This window comes from Brienomyrus brachyistius, chromosome 8 (genome assembly GCF_023856365.1).
Source record: "Brienomyrus brachyistius isolate T26 chromosome 8, BBRACH_0.4, whole genome shotgun sequence".
Taxonomy (NCBI): Eukaryota; Metazoa; Chordata; class Actinopteri; order Osteoglossiformes; family Mormyridae; genus Brienomyrus; species Brienomyrus brachyistius.
In genome coordinates this window covers 24,372,228-24,387,610 of record NC_064540.1, presented here as the reverse complement: position 1 = coordinate 24,387,610, position 15,383 = coordinate 24,372,228, and the positions used below count along the sequence as shown (strand labels likewise).

General features: G+C 43.0%; 2 protein-coding genes and 1 non-coding gene across 6 annotated transcripts; all 3 read right to left on the bottom strand.

Moving 5' to 3' along the window:
- Position 1: 1 nt before the first annotated feature.
- ndnl2 (necdin-like 2) lies at positions 2–4,970 on the bottom strand. Of its 4 annotated transcripts, XM_049021758.1 has the most exons (12): positions 4,876–4,911; positions 4,659–4,745; positions 4,477–4,528; positions 3,985–4,095; positions 3,750–3,813; positions 3,365–3,444; positions 2,895–2,989; positions 2,245–2,324; positions 1,767–1,809; positions 1,619–1,681; positions 1,119–1,233; positions 2–893 (listed from the first exon to the last, which is right to left on the bottom strand). In XM_049021758.1, the coding sequence occupies exons 3-12, from the start codon at positions 4,519–4,521 to the stop codon at positions 810–812; spliced, it is 780 nt and encodes a 259-aa protein (XP_048877715.1). In that variant the 5' UTR covers positions 4,522–4,528; positions 4,659–4,745; positions 4,876–4,911; the 3' UTR covers positions 2–809. The 4 variants fall into 4 exon arrangements, with proteins under 4 accessions (XP_048877715.1, XP_048877713.1, XP_048877712.1 ...); XM_049021756.1 differs by lacking the exon at positions 4,659–4,745 and having other exon boundaries at positions 4,888–4,970; XM_049021755.1 differs by lacking the exon at positions 4,659–4,745 and having other exon boundaries at positions 4,876–4,965.
- On the bottom strand, positions 1,349–1,448 carry LOC125748213 (small nucleolar RNA SNORA11). Its single transcript, XR_007399493.1, has one exon. It is a non-coding gene; the product is annotated as a small nucleolar RNA SNORA11 (small nucleolar RNA).
- A 1,355-nt stretch (positions 4,971–6,325) lies between the features above and the next one.
- LOC125747855 (rab GDP dissociation inhibitor alpha) lies at positions 6,326–15,314 on the bottom strand. Its single transcript, XM_049023398.1, has 11 exons — positions 15,068–15,314; positions 12,892–12,999; positions 11,447–11,546; positions 11,213–11,347; positions 10,876–11,074; positions 10,654–10,785; positions 10,396–10,495; positions 9,967–10,138; positions 9,736–9,880; positions 9,188–9,242; positions 6,326–9,096 (listed from the first exon to the last, which is right to left on the bottom strand). The coding sequence occupies exons 1-11, from the start codon at positions 15,110–15,112 to the stop codon at positions 8,944–8,946; spliced, it is 1,344 nt and encodes a 447-aa protein (XP_048879355.1). The 5' UTR covers positions 15,113–15,314; the 3' UTR covers positions 6,326–8,943.
- Positions 15,315–15,383: the final 69 nt, after the last annotated feature.

Below are 15,383 nucleotides of genomic sequence, written 5' to 3'. Positions count from 1 at the left end.
ATGTTTTTCTCTCCTTTTTTACAGCCACTATTTGTTTAATGCTAAGTGGCACGAACAGGAAAGCCAACGATTTAAACGACAAGGCTACATGCTCACAGCAGATATATCATTAGGACATGTTCTCTTGACAGAAATACATGAATACACATTAATCTACAGTATTTAAAGTGCAGTGCAAAGCACAGTGGTAACTGCATAATTAGTCCTGCTGACCAACCGTGCGACACCACACTTATGTCAGCCAGTCAGAGTGGGTGGGATCAGAATAAAGAAAAGTGTCTCGGGGACCCCGCGCCGGCAGTGTGCTGAAACCGGGATCACTGCAGTGATTATGGCACTTATGACGTCACTTTTTGCTAAATCACTGATTCTGTAAATTTTGTGTAAAGTATACAGCCACCTTTAGTACTGCCCTTAATAGAAAGCACTGCAAGGGGCAGAAATGGGTTGGTGAACTGCAAAACCACCAAAAACTTTAAAATGGGCTTCTAAGTAACTTCAGGGTTGACTCAGAAGTGCCAGTCAAGTACCATTCATGTTTGTAAAGAGCCACGAAGGTAACAATTTATTAAATTATATATAAAAGCTTACAAATTCAGAGATACAGAACAGAGGTAAGTCATCAGGGTTCCTGCAGGAAGGGGCCCGAGCCGCTCAGCGGGCCTCCCCCATGGGCAGGGGCCCGAGCCGCTCAGCGGGCCTCCCCCATGGGCAGGGGCCCGAGCCGCTCAGCGGGCCTCCCCCATGGGCAGGGGCCCGAGCCGCTCAGCGGGCCTCCCCCGCGGGCAGGGGCCCTCCCTCCCCCACAGTCACAACACCTGGCTGCTCCTTGCATCAGAGGTCATGGCTTCCTTGTACTGCTTGGGCCAGTTCTGAGGCTCCTTCTCATGAAGCTGGGGGCAATACGGAGGCGGTAAATATGGGGAAAGAATATGGGAGAAAACTGCACAAAACAAACCTTTAGATTAAAAATCAGCTTCTAAAAGGTCTAATTTGAGATGAGTCCTTCCTGTGATTTTATAGGAGTCGGACAATTAGAGGCCAAATTCGTACCTACAGGTGGCGGCGTCGCACAGACTGAGCACTGAGATCAAGGCCTACTGGACGGGGACTCTCACCTGGGCCACAAACTTCAACAGCTGTGTCTTAGAGACCTCTCTTTCGGCCCGTAAGCCCCAACGGAACTCATGCTCCGGGGGGTCGGTGTGGGGGATACGCACGTACTCCAGGTACCTGGGACACGATCAGCCTCAAATGAGCCATTCAGTCACATCAAGTCACGTTAAAAGCAGGTCACGTCTGCTTTAAAATGTGTGGTTGGTAGGTTTCCATTCAGAGCACCGATAAGCCTTGCTGGGCTCTGACTGGCCCCTGACCCCATGTTATTCTCTGGTGTGGTATAAACAGGCACTCTATGGTTTGCTAGAAGCCTGCTCTGAGCACACCAACTTTCACAGTCAGGATTCGAACCCAGGACCTTCTGTGCCTCAGCACAGCTGCTTATCGCAGTGAGCCACTTGGCCGATAAGTAAGCAAGGTTAAAAAGGCGTGAAGTACCTTCAGAAATGCGCTGCGTGACTACAAAGCGTCATGCCCTTAGCTGGTCTGGTGAACTTACTTCTGTCTGACAAATTCATCTGTGAGCAGCTTCTTCACATCTCCAAACTCCTCATGCCTCTCCCTGCAGAAGGACACAGATTCCAGGATGCTAAACAATCAACTTAAAGTGCTACCCAAGGGACGGGTTAGTGGTTCTTTCATCTTACCCAGTATCCACTCTCAGCTTCTTTAGGGTGTTCCACACTACGGCTGCAGAAAGTAAGGTCACAGAGGGATGAGAAGCAGGAAATGCAAGAGGAAGAGGTTCTACCCATACATCACCCATTACAAACTTTCCACTGTCAAGCCAAAGGTGGGAGGAAACAGACAAAAAAAAAACCCTTCCAGGCTGGGTGTCCTCCATTTCCATTCAAAGAGGCACAGACTATATAATAATTTAAATGGGAGAAAAAAAATAAAATGACTACACAATGAGCAAACGGCTACTAAACTAGCCTACCACCTATTCACCTAGCTTCTCAATGGAAAAACACTTTTTCGAGAGTTTGTACATCTTGGAAGGCTACAGACTGCAGGTTCCACAGGAATTAACATAAGAAAAAAAACAGACAGACAGAGCAGTGAATCATCAATCAGAAATGGAGGAAAAGTCAGGCCAAGGTTAGGATTTAAATTTCACCTCACCCTCCTTGACGGCTCCACCCTTCATGAAAATGACGCTCAGGATGACGAACAGCAGTCCTGTCTTAGGGTGAGCTGGGTTCCTGAAGCAGATGGACGTCCGCGTGAGACTGGCACACGATCAGTGCCTGTCCGTAACGGCCGGACGATTTAAAGAAACAGGTGCATCGTTTCTTTACAGCAGGATGGAGCTCGACAGCCCAAAACGTGATTTAAAAGATTTCATTACATAGAAAGCGATCATCAGTTTTGGACAGCAACAGTCAGAGCTGCCAGTTTTTGGACAGAGGCCACATTTAGAAGAAAAATAAAGTAGGAGTGCAGCCAAAGGACGAGAAACACGCTGGGAGAGATCCAAGTCTTGGATTCATTGAAGTACTAATTTCTACTCAAACTATCAATCAGTTTTAGCAAACATAAATAACTCACTGGGCTAAATATAAAATACTGATGATAAAGTCAGTTTAAAAAGGAGGTTAAAACTTACTGCTACAGCTGTCAACAAAATGGTATTATGGCAGAAAAGGCTGTTTCAGCTGCGTTGGCCTGCATCCTTAACATGTTGTCATTCTTCACCATAATATATCTGCCTTTCGGGGGAAAAGGGTGGTCGAGTCTGATTTTTGCAACAACAAAAAAAGGGCGTCACTCACATGCTGGCCAGCTGGTCTGTGACTTGCTCCAGGTTATTGACTAGGATAAAAGCATGATTCTTGACATCAATCTCCACCAGCTTCAGTCCAAACACCTATAAGATCGAGACACGTTTTGATTGCCATAATGCAGAGACCTAGTGTCAAATCTCAGGAAAAAAATGACAACAGATCAGCCTGCTTTCGCACTGTGGTAAACAGCCTGGGGGTTAAGCGGATGATTTCCTGCTGGTTTGAGACAGGTTCTTAATGCCAAGCACTTCAGCAGAATATACAGGCATGTAAACAGGTGTCAGCTAAGCAGAGATCTGATCCCTAGCATTTCTACAATGGTGAGGCGACACGCCAACATACTAACATACTCTCCTTTCCATTTTTAGTAGGACTTTTAGGACGCTTTGACATTTCAAATTTCACACACATACAGCCTGCAAGCACACTACACAACTTCAAAGCCTTTTCCCACTCACCTTTTCAAAGGTCACGTTAACCTTCTTCATGATCTCTGGATAGATATTCCTGTTCTCCTTGATAACATTCTTTATAATGTCTAGAGGAAAGGTTAGATGTCCATTCCATTAGAGCAACCCATACAGAAGCGAGACTTGCCAACATGTTATACTAACCTAAAGGCAATTCACAAGAAGTCTAAACAAACTGGTCTGTAGTTTGTAGAACAGGTCAGATAACCAAAAGGGAAAACATGGAGCTGAAACACTGCCGCTCACTATGTAGTGCAGCAGCATAGAGAAGCGTTGTATTCCTGGTTTATGCAGAACAATATTGTATTCCTGGTTTATGCACTACAATAGGATTCTTAAGTGCTTTTCACCCCCAAACCACAAAAGCACAGACCTGCTCTCTTGATGGGAATCTTTTTCTGATCCTTGATAAGAATAAACTGGACCACCTCAGCTATCTGGACAGGAACATATAGACAGGCATCAGCAAGTTCTCAAGCAGAGCTCTCACACGGGGTGCTTTCATTTCTTATTTTCAGCAGCACATGTGAGACTGTCCCACAAACTAGCAAGGTATCTACAGATCAATCACCACACTGCATCTTTCTCAAAGCTGTGTTCGGACAAACCTTTCTGTCCACCTCAGCTGATGTGAGGCGATCCATCCCTCTCTGCACTTGAGAGGAGCTGGGTAGAGTGAAGGACAGATCCTCCTCATCATCCTCAATTACCTGCCGGCTCTGGTGTCCAGAATCAGGAGACCAGAAAACAAGGCAAACAGGGTGTATGACACATTTACCCAGTTCTACTTGCATTATGTCAGTAAAAAAAAAAAACGATGTGTGAAAAGCTACTTCAGTAGCTTCAGTTCGCAAAACAGCTACTTCAGTAGAGGCTGCTTATGCTTAATTTTACATTGAAGCTAAATTAAAAATCAATGTATTGTTTTTCAGTGAAGTTCACGTGCCTCTATAAGGTTTCCCACATTGCTACTGTATTATAGTACATTAAAAGGACAGTTTATATGCATGTTCTGGGGGAAAACAAAACAACATCTCGCTACATATTGGACTGGTCCTGGGCAGTATTGTGCACGTTTTCGGGCTAGATTCGCGACTGACCGTTGAAGGGCGGGATTGGGAATGGGAAACCCTCCGCTGTGACATGCTGTTCCTGTGGGGACAGCAGAGAGTGGCAATATCACCGGGACTGAATGAAATTTACATCAACGGCTACCGAGCAAATGTGTACCCCGCCCAAACAAGACAGTACCATTAACAAATAATACTAACATATAACACACCTTTATTTAAAAACTTGTTTTAGAAACACGGAGTCATTGTCAAAACTAGTTTTCATAACCGCCGACACTTCATTGTCTCAGATCCGTCTATACACAATAAAATAATTGAATACTGTTAGACTTTATATATTTAACAATATTTGTTACCAACTATAAAGACTGTAAGCACATCTATATATGACTTCAAAAAGTAACATAAACTAAGAGAAGAACTCACTGAGCCTCTTACACTTTACAAAGAACACAAGCGCAGTTTCCGCTCTTCCTTCTTCGGGATCTCCAGACCGAGAACCAAATACGATAAAGAAAAGCGCAGACTGCCCCCTAATGTGGTGGAGGGTGAGCAGCATCTCCGACAGCGGCGAATGGAAATGCGTACACTGCCCCCTAATGTTCCGGAGTGTGAATCGCGTTCCCTGTAACTACACAGTTCACGTCCGTCCATCCATCCATCCATCCATCCATTTTCTATATCCGCTTGTCCTATTCATTAATTACTGTATAATGCCGGGCCGGGTGATTATGTTCTGTGGATTACCAAACTTACAGTTTCAACAGCATTTTAGATCATTTTTTGTGTGTCTCATGACAACTCCAATAATAGACATATTTTCCCTTTATTGAAAATATAGAAAATGCTGAAATCAATTGAACCAGTGCATTTTCATGTTTAACTACACATATATTATTATTTCAAATGAGTAATTGTAGGCAAACATCTGTTCATCTTCATAGATTTGCCCTCAAATTCATAGCATTTTATTTTAGTGATAGCACTTTTATCCAGGTCTGGTTTAAGCTAACAGACAATAGCTTCCTTCTGTTTTAGCCTTTTAAAGTAATATAAAAAATGCTAAGCAGTTTAATCCTCAGAATTATGAAGCTGGTATTTTAGCCAATTGGTCTGAAATACGTCCTTATTTTGTTGGAGTTAAACAAGGAAGAATACGAGAAATGGCAAAAAAAAACTGCCTTCTCATTCCAGCTGCATTTATCCCAGAATCCAAGCTGACACTAAAAAAATCTTTCTTTTCACTGCCAGTAGAACAGCAGTTATTTGGTTTGATTTTTCAAAACTACATAGTTGCAACCAAAACATATTTCAATATAGATAAAAAATACATATAACTGTAGTATCATTGTGTGCTCCAAGTATTCTTCATAATGATGTCCTGGTCACTGTGATGGGTTGGTGGCCCGTCCTGGGACGTTCCCTCTCTGGTGCCCATAGGATAGGCTCTGGACCCCCACAACCCTGCACTGGACAAACAGGTATAGAAAATGGATGCCTAAGTCTATAATTCTTATATGAAGAGGAGAAATGTAAGGGACTGTAAGTGTGGGGCCATGTGGCTCAGGGGGTCAGCATGCTGTTGCTTGTGAGTGAAAGGTAAGCAGTTTAAATCCGGTGGTTGGCAGAGTGATTTCACCATTAGGTCCTGCAATACATGTACTATCAGTCATTGATGTTCAATATTATTATAGTTCAATAGCAGTTTTAAATGCATTGCATAAATATTATGGGCATTACAGACAGAAATGCATGTATGATCCATGTCATGATTCTGTTAACCTTTATTTTGATACTGATATATTTCAGCTATTTGAGTCAAACAGAAGACATGTGGAGACACCATCAGGCCAAAAAACACAAGTTATTATCCGCATTCGCTCAGTTTACCATGTGCTATTTATTTTAATATCTGTATTCATATTTTCTTTTATTTAATTTCTTGTACAAGAAGTTTGGTATCGTTGACATTTTAGTGTTCAAATAAGAACCACAAGCCATCTACTGGTAAGTCTGAACAGGACAGTCAGAAGAGAATTTACTGTTTAAACTGTTTTCATCACATACATCAAATGAACCAGGCAATATTACAATAAATAAAATATAAAACAATGTCTTCAGTCAAATAACCATGAAGTGGAAAGAATATCTGGGAAAGAATAAAACAAATTTTAGTTTAAACCTGACGATTCCAGTTTCACCAATTTCACAGAGATATGTTTTTAAGTGCACAGCACAGATCAAGCCTTTCATTTGGTGACTGTTCCACTGAACCTCAAAGATGAGAAAATTCAAATTTTCATAATTCAGGGACATGCAGCTATGGACAGGGATGACAAAAAAAATCTGGATGACAAAGGAGCTTTAAGGTTTTACTTCAGACTCAACTGCAAGCTTTTTGAGGTTTCGATGAAGTTACCCCTTTTCTGTTGGAATGGAATGTTTAGTTATCGACTAATATGCAAAGGCTATGAGCAGTAGAACAGGGTTATTTCACCAAAGCAGCTGCTTTGAGGTTCTTCAGCTTCAATGTCATTGTTCCCATGAGTATAACCTATGGGCAAGCCTGCCCAAAGAGGAATGGGTGTGAATACAGGCGTTAATCACAGACATTAATGTTAGCATCGGAAAGAAATAAATGCTCAGATTTGACCTGGTCATAACTGTCTGTTTTAAGACATTTAGCTTTAAACAGCCTTAAGCAATTGTATTTGTATAACCACACATCTCTTGTAACTGTTTGGCATCTAGTAAGGTTTTACTAAAGAGTAGTGTGTAATTGAAACATGAAATTAGTTTCCAGTTGAGCTAAGCATTAAAGAATTCCTAGTCTTTCCCGTTTTCATTTTCAGTAGTTTTTTTTCTAGTTTATTAACTATCTACTAATTCAACACAAGCCTAAACAGCCCTTCTTCCTCCCACCAAAGTAAGAACATAAGAGAGGTCTGCTAATTAAGACATATCAGGGGCAAAGTGTGGCAGCTGATGGGAGAAAGAGGAAGAGAATTGTGGAGTCCATGTGACTGTCAGACAGGAAATTCAAAAATCTCGCTTCAGACCACAGCCAAACCAGTCACCAGATTTCACCAAACAAACCATGCCACTGTCATAACTGTCATAACTCCTCACACTGACACACGCTTTACAGACAGAATTATAGACTGGTGCCCCCCCCCCCCCCCGCCCCCCATAATCTATATTCACCACCCTTTCACATAATGCTTCCTAAATCCACATGAGAAACAGCCAAACCTCACAAACAAGGTTTAGAAAAAAGTCCCAAACCCCCAGACCTTTGGGGTTCAATCTCATCCTGCTCTCCTGCCTTCCACTCTTCAGAATCAAATTCACAGTTTTAGCTCACAAGAAACCACAACATTTTTAGATATTCTCTGACAGTTTTACCCTAACACTTACACTTTTACCCATTTGCACAGTTAAGTCTCAATTAACCTTACCGAGCATCACTATAAGGCATTCCTGGGCATTTATCTAGTAACCTTCAAAACCACCAGTCCATGTCCTTAACCACTAGGCCAGCTACCTTCAGCTCACACTCAGACACCCCCCAAGCTTCTGGCTGTGACACTGATCTTCCACGTAAAAGGGTGGGGAATTAAGACGACCAGCTTGTACTGGGATTTTCTTTTCATGTCTTTTTCAAGGGTATTTTGGGCCAAGACACTGAGATAGAAAAAGCAGGCTGATCAGAATTCTTAACAGACAGAAATCTATAGGACGTGTCCCCTGTAAGAAGGGACCGAAAACGTGCTGTCAGTCACATGATCCCTCTCAGGAGACATGGGAATGTTATGCCCATAAATCCCAAAAAGTCCCTTAATTTTGGTATACAGCAACAACCCAGGGGCCGTGAAAAATCCTTCAATGTCACCTATAAACATTCAACTTCATTCCACAGCCAAAGTTCAGCAGGTAATTGATAGGTGTGTGTATTAACTGCAATGATTTGTGTGTCTGTGCACGTACGTATGGGACCCTCTAACCCACGATAAAAAGCAGAAATGACAACGACCAAAGCACTGAGCCACTGACAAAGACAGTGCAGTCAAAACTTAGCCAAAAGAAAACGTGTCCTAGGAATAGAAATCTTGTTTTTTTTAAAAAAAAAAAAAAAAAAAACAAAAAAAACCAAAAGCATACTGTCCCCAGGTACTCCAGGGAGGGACTCACGACTTGTGTGTGCAGCTCACAGACAGAAGTTTAATCAGCACGGAATCAAAAACAGAACGAAAAAACCCTCCAGAAGTGTCAAGCTTGCCTCGTAGTGGGCTGTAGGAGAGGTGAATCTGTGGTCCTGGGAACATTCAGAGAGGGGAGGTGGGTGAGAGGAAGAGGCGCGTTTGGAAGGGGGAGGGCATCTGGACTGACACGCCCTCTACAGCTTTCTCCTCCTCCCCAACCTCACACCCCCCCCCACTGAACTCTAGCCCCCCGTTTGCTCACCCACTCCGGAAAACCCACCCCCTCTCCGCCTCACTGCTCATCTTCACCAAACACGTCGTTCTGTTTGCGCTTCATGTTCTCGAAGTCAAAGTCGCTGCCCGTCATGCGCTTGTAGATGTCCTTGATGTCGTTGCAGGTGGTCTCGAAGTGGGTGGTGGCGTCATACGACCGTGAGGCGAAAATCTGGGGCGGAACCACAAACACAGAGTTAGACCCAAGGCATTTCTCCAGTCTCTCTCATGCGCTTGGTGCGCTCAAACGACACGCCGCTAACCTGGCTCTCGGTGCCGTCATCTGTAGGCTCATAAAGGTCACTGATGGCCACAAACCTGCCGATGCAGACATAACAAAACAGGTCAGGCACAGGCAGTGCTGAGGACAGCTAAATCTCACCACCTGGTATAAGACTTGCCTAACTACAATTCATCAGTGGTCTACAGCACATTTTCAGGCAGTGAATCGTTTGTCTTGGTACATAGTCAATGAAAAACTGGTCCTCCAACCTCAAACGTACCCTCAATGTGACTGGAAGGACTGAATGGGAGAAAAAGCCAAATTACACTTATTTACACTTGTGGGAATGTTACACATTAACGTTGTGAGGACAGAATGAAAAGTGAGTTGAAGAGATAACCAAGATTCTAGAGGTGGAGGCTGCAGGCAACTAGAGGGGTGGGACCAAGACATCTGACTGGTTGGTGAAATCTAATCTAGCTGCTTGGACCCACCTCCTCTTCAATCTGATTGGTTCAGTGAGCAAACCAATCATTTTTTGTTCCGTTCAAAACATTTGTGTGTAGGTAAAACTCCCATAAGCCTTACTTTTGATCAATGGGCTCCAGCAGCTCTAGCGCGGGTTCTATCTCGACCTCCGGCTCGCTGGTCTCCACCGTGGTGCTGGCAATAGCGATGTACTTGCCCTGGGCTGCCACATTGTGTGCATATGAGATCATGCACACATAGATATCTGTAAGAAGACACAGCAGAGATGTCAGGGAAGATGAGCCTTGGAGTGGAGGGTCTCAAGATCACCTCTCAGTGGCTGCGTCTCACCTGACTTGCGGTTGACCTGGTTCTGCGGGATGATGATCTGGCAGGAGTTGGCATCATTGGTATTCTTTATGGGGTGGCTCAAGATGCAGATCACACGGATCACCTGACCGCATTTGCGCACCCGGTCTGAGATGTAACTGGGGTCACAGATCAGCTGCTTACAGCGCGCCACCTGCAGGTCAGAGGCAGAATAGCAGAGTCACACAAAGAGAGATATGCATTCAAATACACACCTTTCACAATTCAGCAACGTACTTAAAGTTTCTCTGTCAACAATATTTAAACATGCTTTGATTAAGTACACAAATTACATTTTGAAAATGATTTCCATTTAAAATAAGGTATTTTTTTGCCCTTGTATCACAGCTTATCGTCACATTTCTCTATTCAAAAATCGTACAGCAGACAGAATGTGAGGCGAGTCCGTACCTCTCCTTCAGACTTAACCCCGACCACGTGTCCATTCTCCATCACGATCTCCTCCACTGGCTTGTTCAGCATGTACGTCCCTCCGTAAATCGCGCTCAGCCTGTGGGCGCACAGGGGGATGCATGGTTTCAAATGCTGTGAGAGCGATCAAACACTGCACACCACTGGTCAAGCTGGGGTGTTTTAATTGCATTGATTCAAATAATCAATTTCAGTACAAGTCTCACTAATGTATTTAAAAATAGGAAGGTGTCATACCTGGCGAAACCCTGGGGCAGTTCACCCAACCCATACAGAGGGTACAGGTAGGGGCTCTTGCCATAGCGAGCCAGGGACTCACTGTACAGCTTGATGCGATTGATGGTCTCTAGACAGGGCTGGTCCAGGTAACTGTAACAATGCAAGCACAGGGCAGGCAAATGAAGACGACAGCTTTCCACTCATGTGTGTGTTTGGGGGCATCAGTCTCCCTGCACTTACTCATCTGTCCTGTAGAGGGCGAGGGCATGACCAGTGAAGTCAATGACATCCTGTCCCAGGTCAAATTTTTTGTAGACGTCCCTCATGGTGGTAAGTTTAGGGTCAACGCCTTCAAAGGTCTTGGAATCGTTCTCATCAAAGTTTGCAACAAAAACCAAGAACTTCCGGAACCTCCTCTTCTCAAACATTCCCATGAGATCTGCACACGGACAAGCCGAAATAAGGGCTAACTAAGAAATAACAAACTTCTAGAATCACCTTTACTTCGAAACTTGAAGCATTAGACAGCTGTGAGATATTCTGTTCAGTATTGAACTGGAAAGTACTGCTTGCTTACTGGAGGCCAGAGCTTCGCTCTCAGTGGAAGGAACCTTGTAGATCTTCCCACCCTTGTAAACAAAGCTTCCCTCCACAACCTTGAAGTCCAGGTATCGGGTCACTTCTGTGTACAGAAGCATCTTCACCAGCTGACCTAAAGAAAAAAGCAAGATGACCTGATTCGTGCCTATCGCCAGTTTGCAGTTAGAGAGCCACACACACACACATTAGCCAAGCAGCAATAAAAACAAACCGTTAGCCATGAGGAACTTGGGGATGAGATCAACATTCCAGTCTCGCCCCCTACCCATTGCCTCAGGGGGAGCATCTGCGATTCCGAATCGCTTGTACAACTAGCAGAACAAAGGAAAACTGAATTATTCACTATGCATTTCATATACCATCAGAATTCAGGAATTAAATCATCTCTCATCACACGGAGCTAAACATACTTAAAAATAGCACTGTAACCAAGCAACCAGAATAAATTTAATTATTCAGATTTATATTTATGTTACGATTTAAAAGGATACACACACTTTATTGCATCCGTTAACATGATTGAAACGAAACGCCACAACACAAATACACTCTGCTAATTTGGAGAACATCCAGTACGTGCTTCCGTATGAACTCCCATGTACATAAAAGGCTAGAGTCCTCCTCCGGGCATTAAACCAGTTAGTCAGGTCGAACTCAGAAATGCAGTGTGATAGGAACGGATATGGGGCAACAGGAGGTGAGGACACAGCATTGAAAGAAAGGGCAAAGTGACATCAACATGATCATATGGTGAGACAGAAGTGAAATCTCTATATTTAAACCAGTTTTAATTCTCTTGTAGTTTCAAACTCATACATGTTTTATGTCTTGGTAAACTATACTAGGAAAAATCTAACAAGGCAGGGTGTAGCTTAGCAGGCTAAAGCCCTACGCCCAAACCAGGCAAGGCAAATGGATCATGAGCAAGGTCATTAATTCCCAGCTCCAAGGACACTGCAGGCCGGCTGACCCTGTGCTCTGACCCCTAACCTTGGTCTCACCTGTATACATACACAAGATATGTGATAAAGCTACCAAATTAGCAGATAGGGATTAATAAAGCACGGCTATTCTATTAATAAACGCTAGACTAAAACTGTTTGTTTGCTTATAAGGCCTCAGTAATATAAATGACCTGCCTGACAGCTTGACGAACCCCGCAACTACGTAAATCACCAACTGGTTCCAGTTACTCCGTCTCTGCTCTTCTTCATTATATGTGCCCTAAATGTACGGTGATTTTACATTTAATTTGGCAGATTTTGATCCCCGTTAACTGCTATATGGGCTTAGGATTCTGACAATTTGGGCGACTGTTTCAAGAATTTTACAAAGCCGACTAAGAAAGAGACTAAAGACGGAACAAAACGATCAATTTTACAAGACAGAGAAGCATGTTTCAGTCAGTGCAACCAGCAAAGAGAGAGCAAACAATAGCAGCATTTCTGTTGGAACTTAAATGTCTTGAAATGCAGGGAAAGCATCACTTTGGGTGGCACTGGTTGTAGAATTAAGCCTGGTTAGGACTGTCATCTTCATTTTACTGATTAGAATTACACTAAAAAGGACAGTGTTTGGTCCGTAACCACACCCACTGTGACCCACCACACCCACTAGAGCCTGACTGGTGTCCGCATGGAGCGTGCGTCTGCTCACCTCCTCCAGAGGGGTTATGGAGGAACTCTCGCCCCCGTAATAAGGGTTCCGATCCATGTGCAAAACCTTCTTCCCATTCACAGACATAATACCTGACAGGATGCATTCCTGAGGGAGAAAGATAAAAAACATGCACGAACTCAGACAGTACAGACAAGAACAGTGTCAGAAATTAGAGACAAGGCCTCAAAAAGGTGTTTCTTCAGTAAATTAAACAAGCACATAAAGCATTTTCACAACACAATTAAACCAAAATAACTAGCACTGACAAAGTGATCTACATACAGACTGCATTGTCATTAATTAGTGATATCGTCAAAAATTAAGACAATGAATAAAGTAGAACTTAAATTAAAATAAGTACCATGACAGGGGTAAGCTCTGAGATTGACTGGCACAATTCTAAACAATGCAGTCTTATTTATTACAATGGGCATTTGGACAATGGTTTTAGGAAGAGTCACACACATACACACACACACAAACAAAACTAAACACCTGGGGGGTGGGGAGTAGTTAGTAAAATCTTTAAAGACTGCAGGACAGAAACAAACCACAGTTGTGTCCTTGTGAAATACAAATTAACATTCAGTTTGGTATTTGGCATACTTCTTCACAATGCATCATAAAATCATCGTATTATATAATGCATCATAATATAACAGGTGCGTAAAGTGCAGAAAATGTTACCTGCATTAACATACAAACGTTCTTGATTCAATTAAAAATGTATCAGAAACTGGTTCTAAACGTGATGAGGGTGTTTTAAACAAATATTTACGAAAGAAAGGCAGAGCAAACACTAAACATAGCTTTAGTGACTCCGTACGGGAAAGAGACACCATCCTGCCGTCTCAGGTTTTTTTTTGTGTGTTAAATCGATCTTAGTCTTCAGGCGACAGCTTGAAGGGTTAAGAATCGGCATTGTAGAGCCCCTCTCAGCAGCACCATCACTACCCCCCCTCCCCCCGCCGCTCTTCTATGGGGTTCTCAGGGCCGGCTATGATGCAACGGTGCATGCTGGGATACTTCTGGTCTTCCAAAACCGCACCCACGGTATTTGACAAGGCTGGGTCGCGATTGAGCGACAAACAGCACCAACGATGTACTTCTGTGGACTGATGGGGCACTGGTACGAAAGCGAGCGATGCAATTTTACAGGCAACGCACTTATAAATATGCAATGTTTCCATTACAAATAACCGTTTTCCTGACGTCTCGCGTCTGCAAATGTCGCGATGTGTTTAAACCTTTATTCCCACGTAGTCTCAGTATTTCAATATTATGGCCATTAACGCGTGACGTCACACCGGCGCAACACTGTCATTTCTACGCTATTATGTAACATTGTTGCTTTTTCTCTCCATCTCAGTGTCCGAGTTTCACTTTATTCGCAAAATGTCAAACATAAAGGTGCATTTGTATGTATTTTTCCATTAAAGCGCCTGCTCTTTCATTGTGTGAGGAGACATTAACAGTTACAACATTACTCTGCAGACAGAGCTCTAATTATTCGCCAATGCAACACTAATTACATATGAATTAAAACCCACGTTCAGACCTGCACAGCCGTAATACATCATACCCATTTAAGCGTCTATGACATGCATTTATCTATTTTTTAGCTATTATTTGTTAGAGCGTAAATGTACAGCTCAAATGTCAAATGAATCCATTCGGGGAAACAATATACTCTTGAGCTGGGGAGGGGAAGCTCAATATACATAATTTAAAAACGTTTTTTTTCTCTAATGTCTCTAGGCCTAGTGTATGTCGGACTGCATGTCGCAGGATCTGTGCTTATGAATAAATGTTGCAAACGTTACTGTACAACATCCTATTGTTTCACACAAAATGGATCCTCTTTTCCCCAAATGACATTACACCAGAAGACTGTAATACATCCCTTTACGAAGCCTGACACAAAATGGATCCTCTTTTCCCCAAAGCGCTTGAAAAAGCAAACCCATAGAATGACTTCATATCACAAAGATAAAATAACAACCTATGACAAGTTGTTACAATTGTTGCAAATGTAGGTGATCCAATGAATATTGAGACAAAATAGCAGTAATATATAAACGAGAATTCTTAATCTCCTTTTGTGATACGTATCATATGACACCTCAATAAAATGAGTAAGCATTTCCTACAGAATCAGGCGATTGTTACTCACTGTAAGTCCAGTGCCCAAAACGATCACATCGTATTCCTCATCCATCTTGTACTTTCACCTCTTTTTGTGTCTTCGATAAAATATATGTGTCAGATATGGATGCTAAATTAAGCAAACAAACCAAATCAAATGGATGCTTGTTTCTAATGTATGCCGAGGAGAACAGGCTGAATTCGCAAGGTTTTATATGAACCAGGTCACAGATGGAGCCTCCACACCTCTGAATGAGCAAACCCAAAGACGGTCCTGAGTGAGGGAGTGCACCCTCCCAGCTACAGCCGTCCGCGTCGGTAAATAGTGCGCTCCCATCGCCACC

Coding starts and splice junctions, on each gene's coding strand:
- LOC125747855 (XM_049023398.1), bottom strand. CDS start 15,112: ATGGATGAGGAATACGATGTGATCGTTTTGGGCACTGGACTTACA. Junction 13,000..15,067: donor TTTTGGGCACTGGACTTACA/GTGAGTAACAAT, acceptor TTTCTCCCTCAG/GAATGCATCCTGTCAGGTAT. Junction 9,881..9,966: donor CCAGGTCAACCGCAAGTCAG/GTGAGACGCAGC, acceptor GTCTTCTTACAG/ATATCTATGTGTGCATGATC.
- ndnl2 (XM_049021756.1), bottom strand. CDS start 4,521: ATGTCACAGCGGAGGGTTTCCCATTCCCAATCCCGCCCTTCAACG. Junction 2,990..3,364: donor TTAACGTGACCTTTGAAAAG/GTGAGTGGGAAA, acceptor TCGATCTTATAG/GTGTTTGGACTGAAGCTGGT. Junction 894..1,118: donor TGTTGAAGTTTGTGGCCCAG/GTGAGAGTCCCC, acceptor TATTGCCCCCAG/CTTCATGAGAAGGAGCCTCA.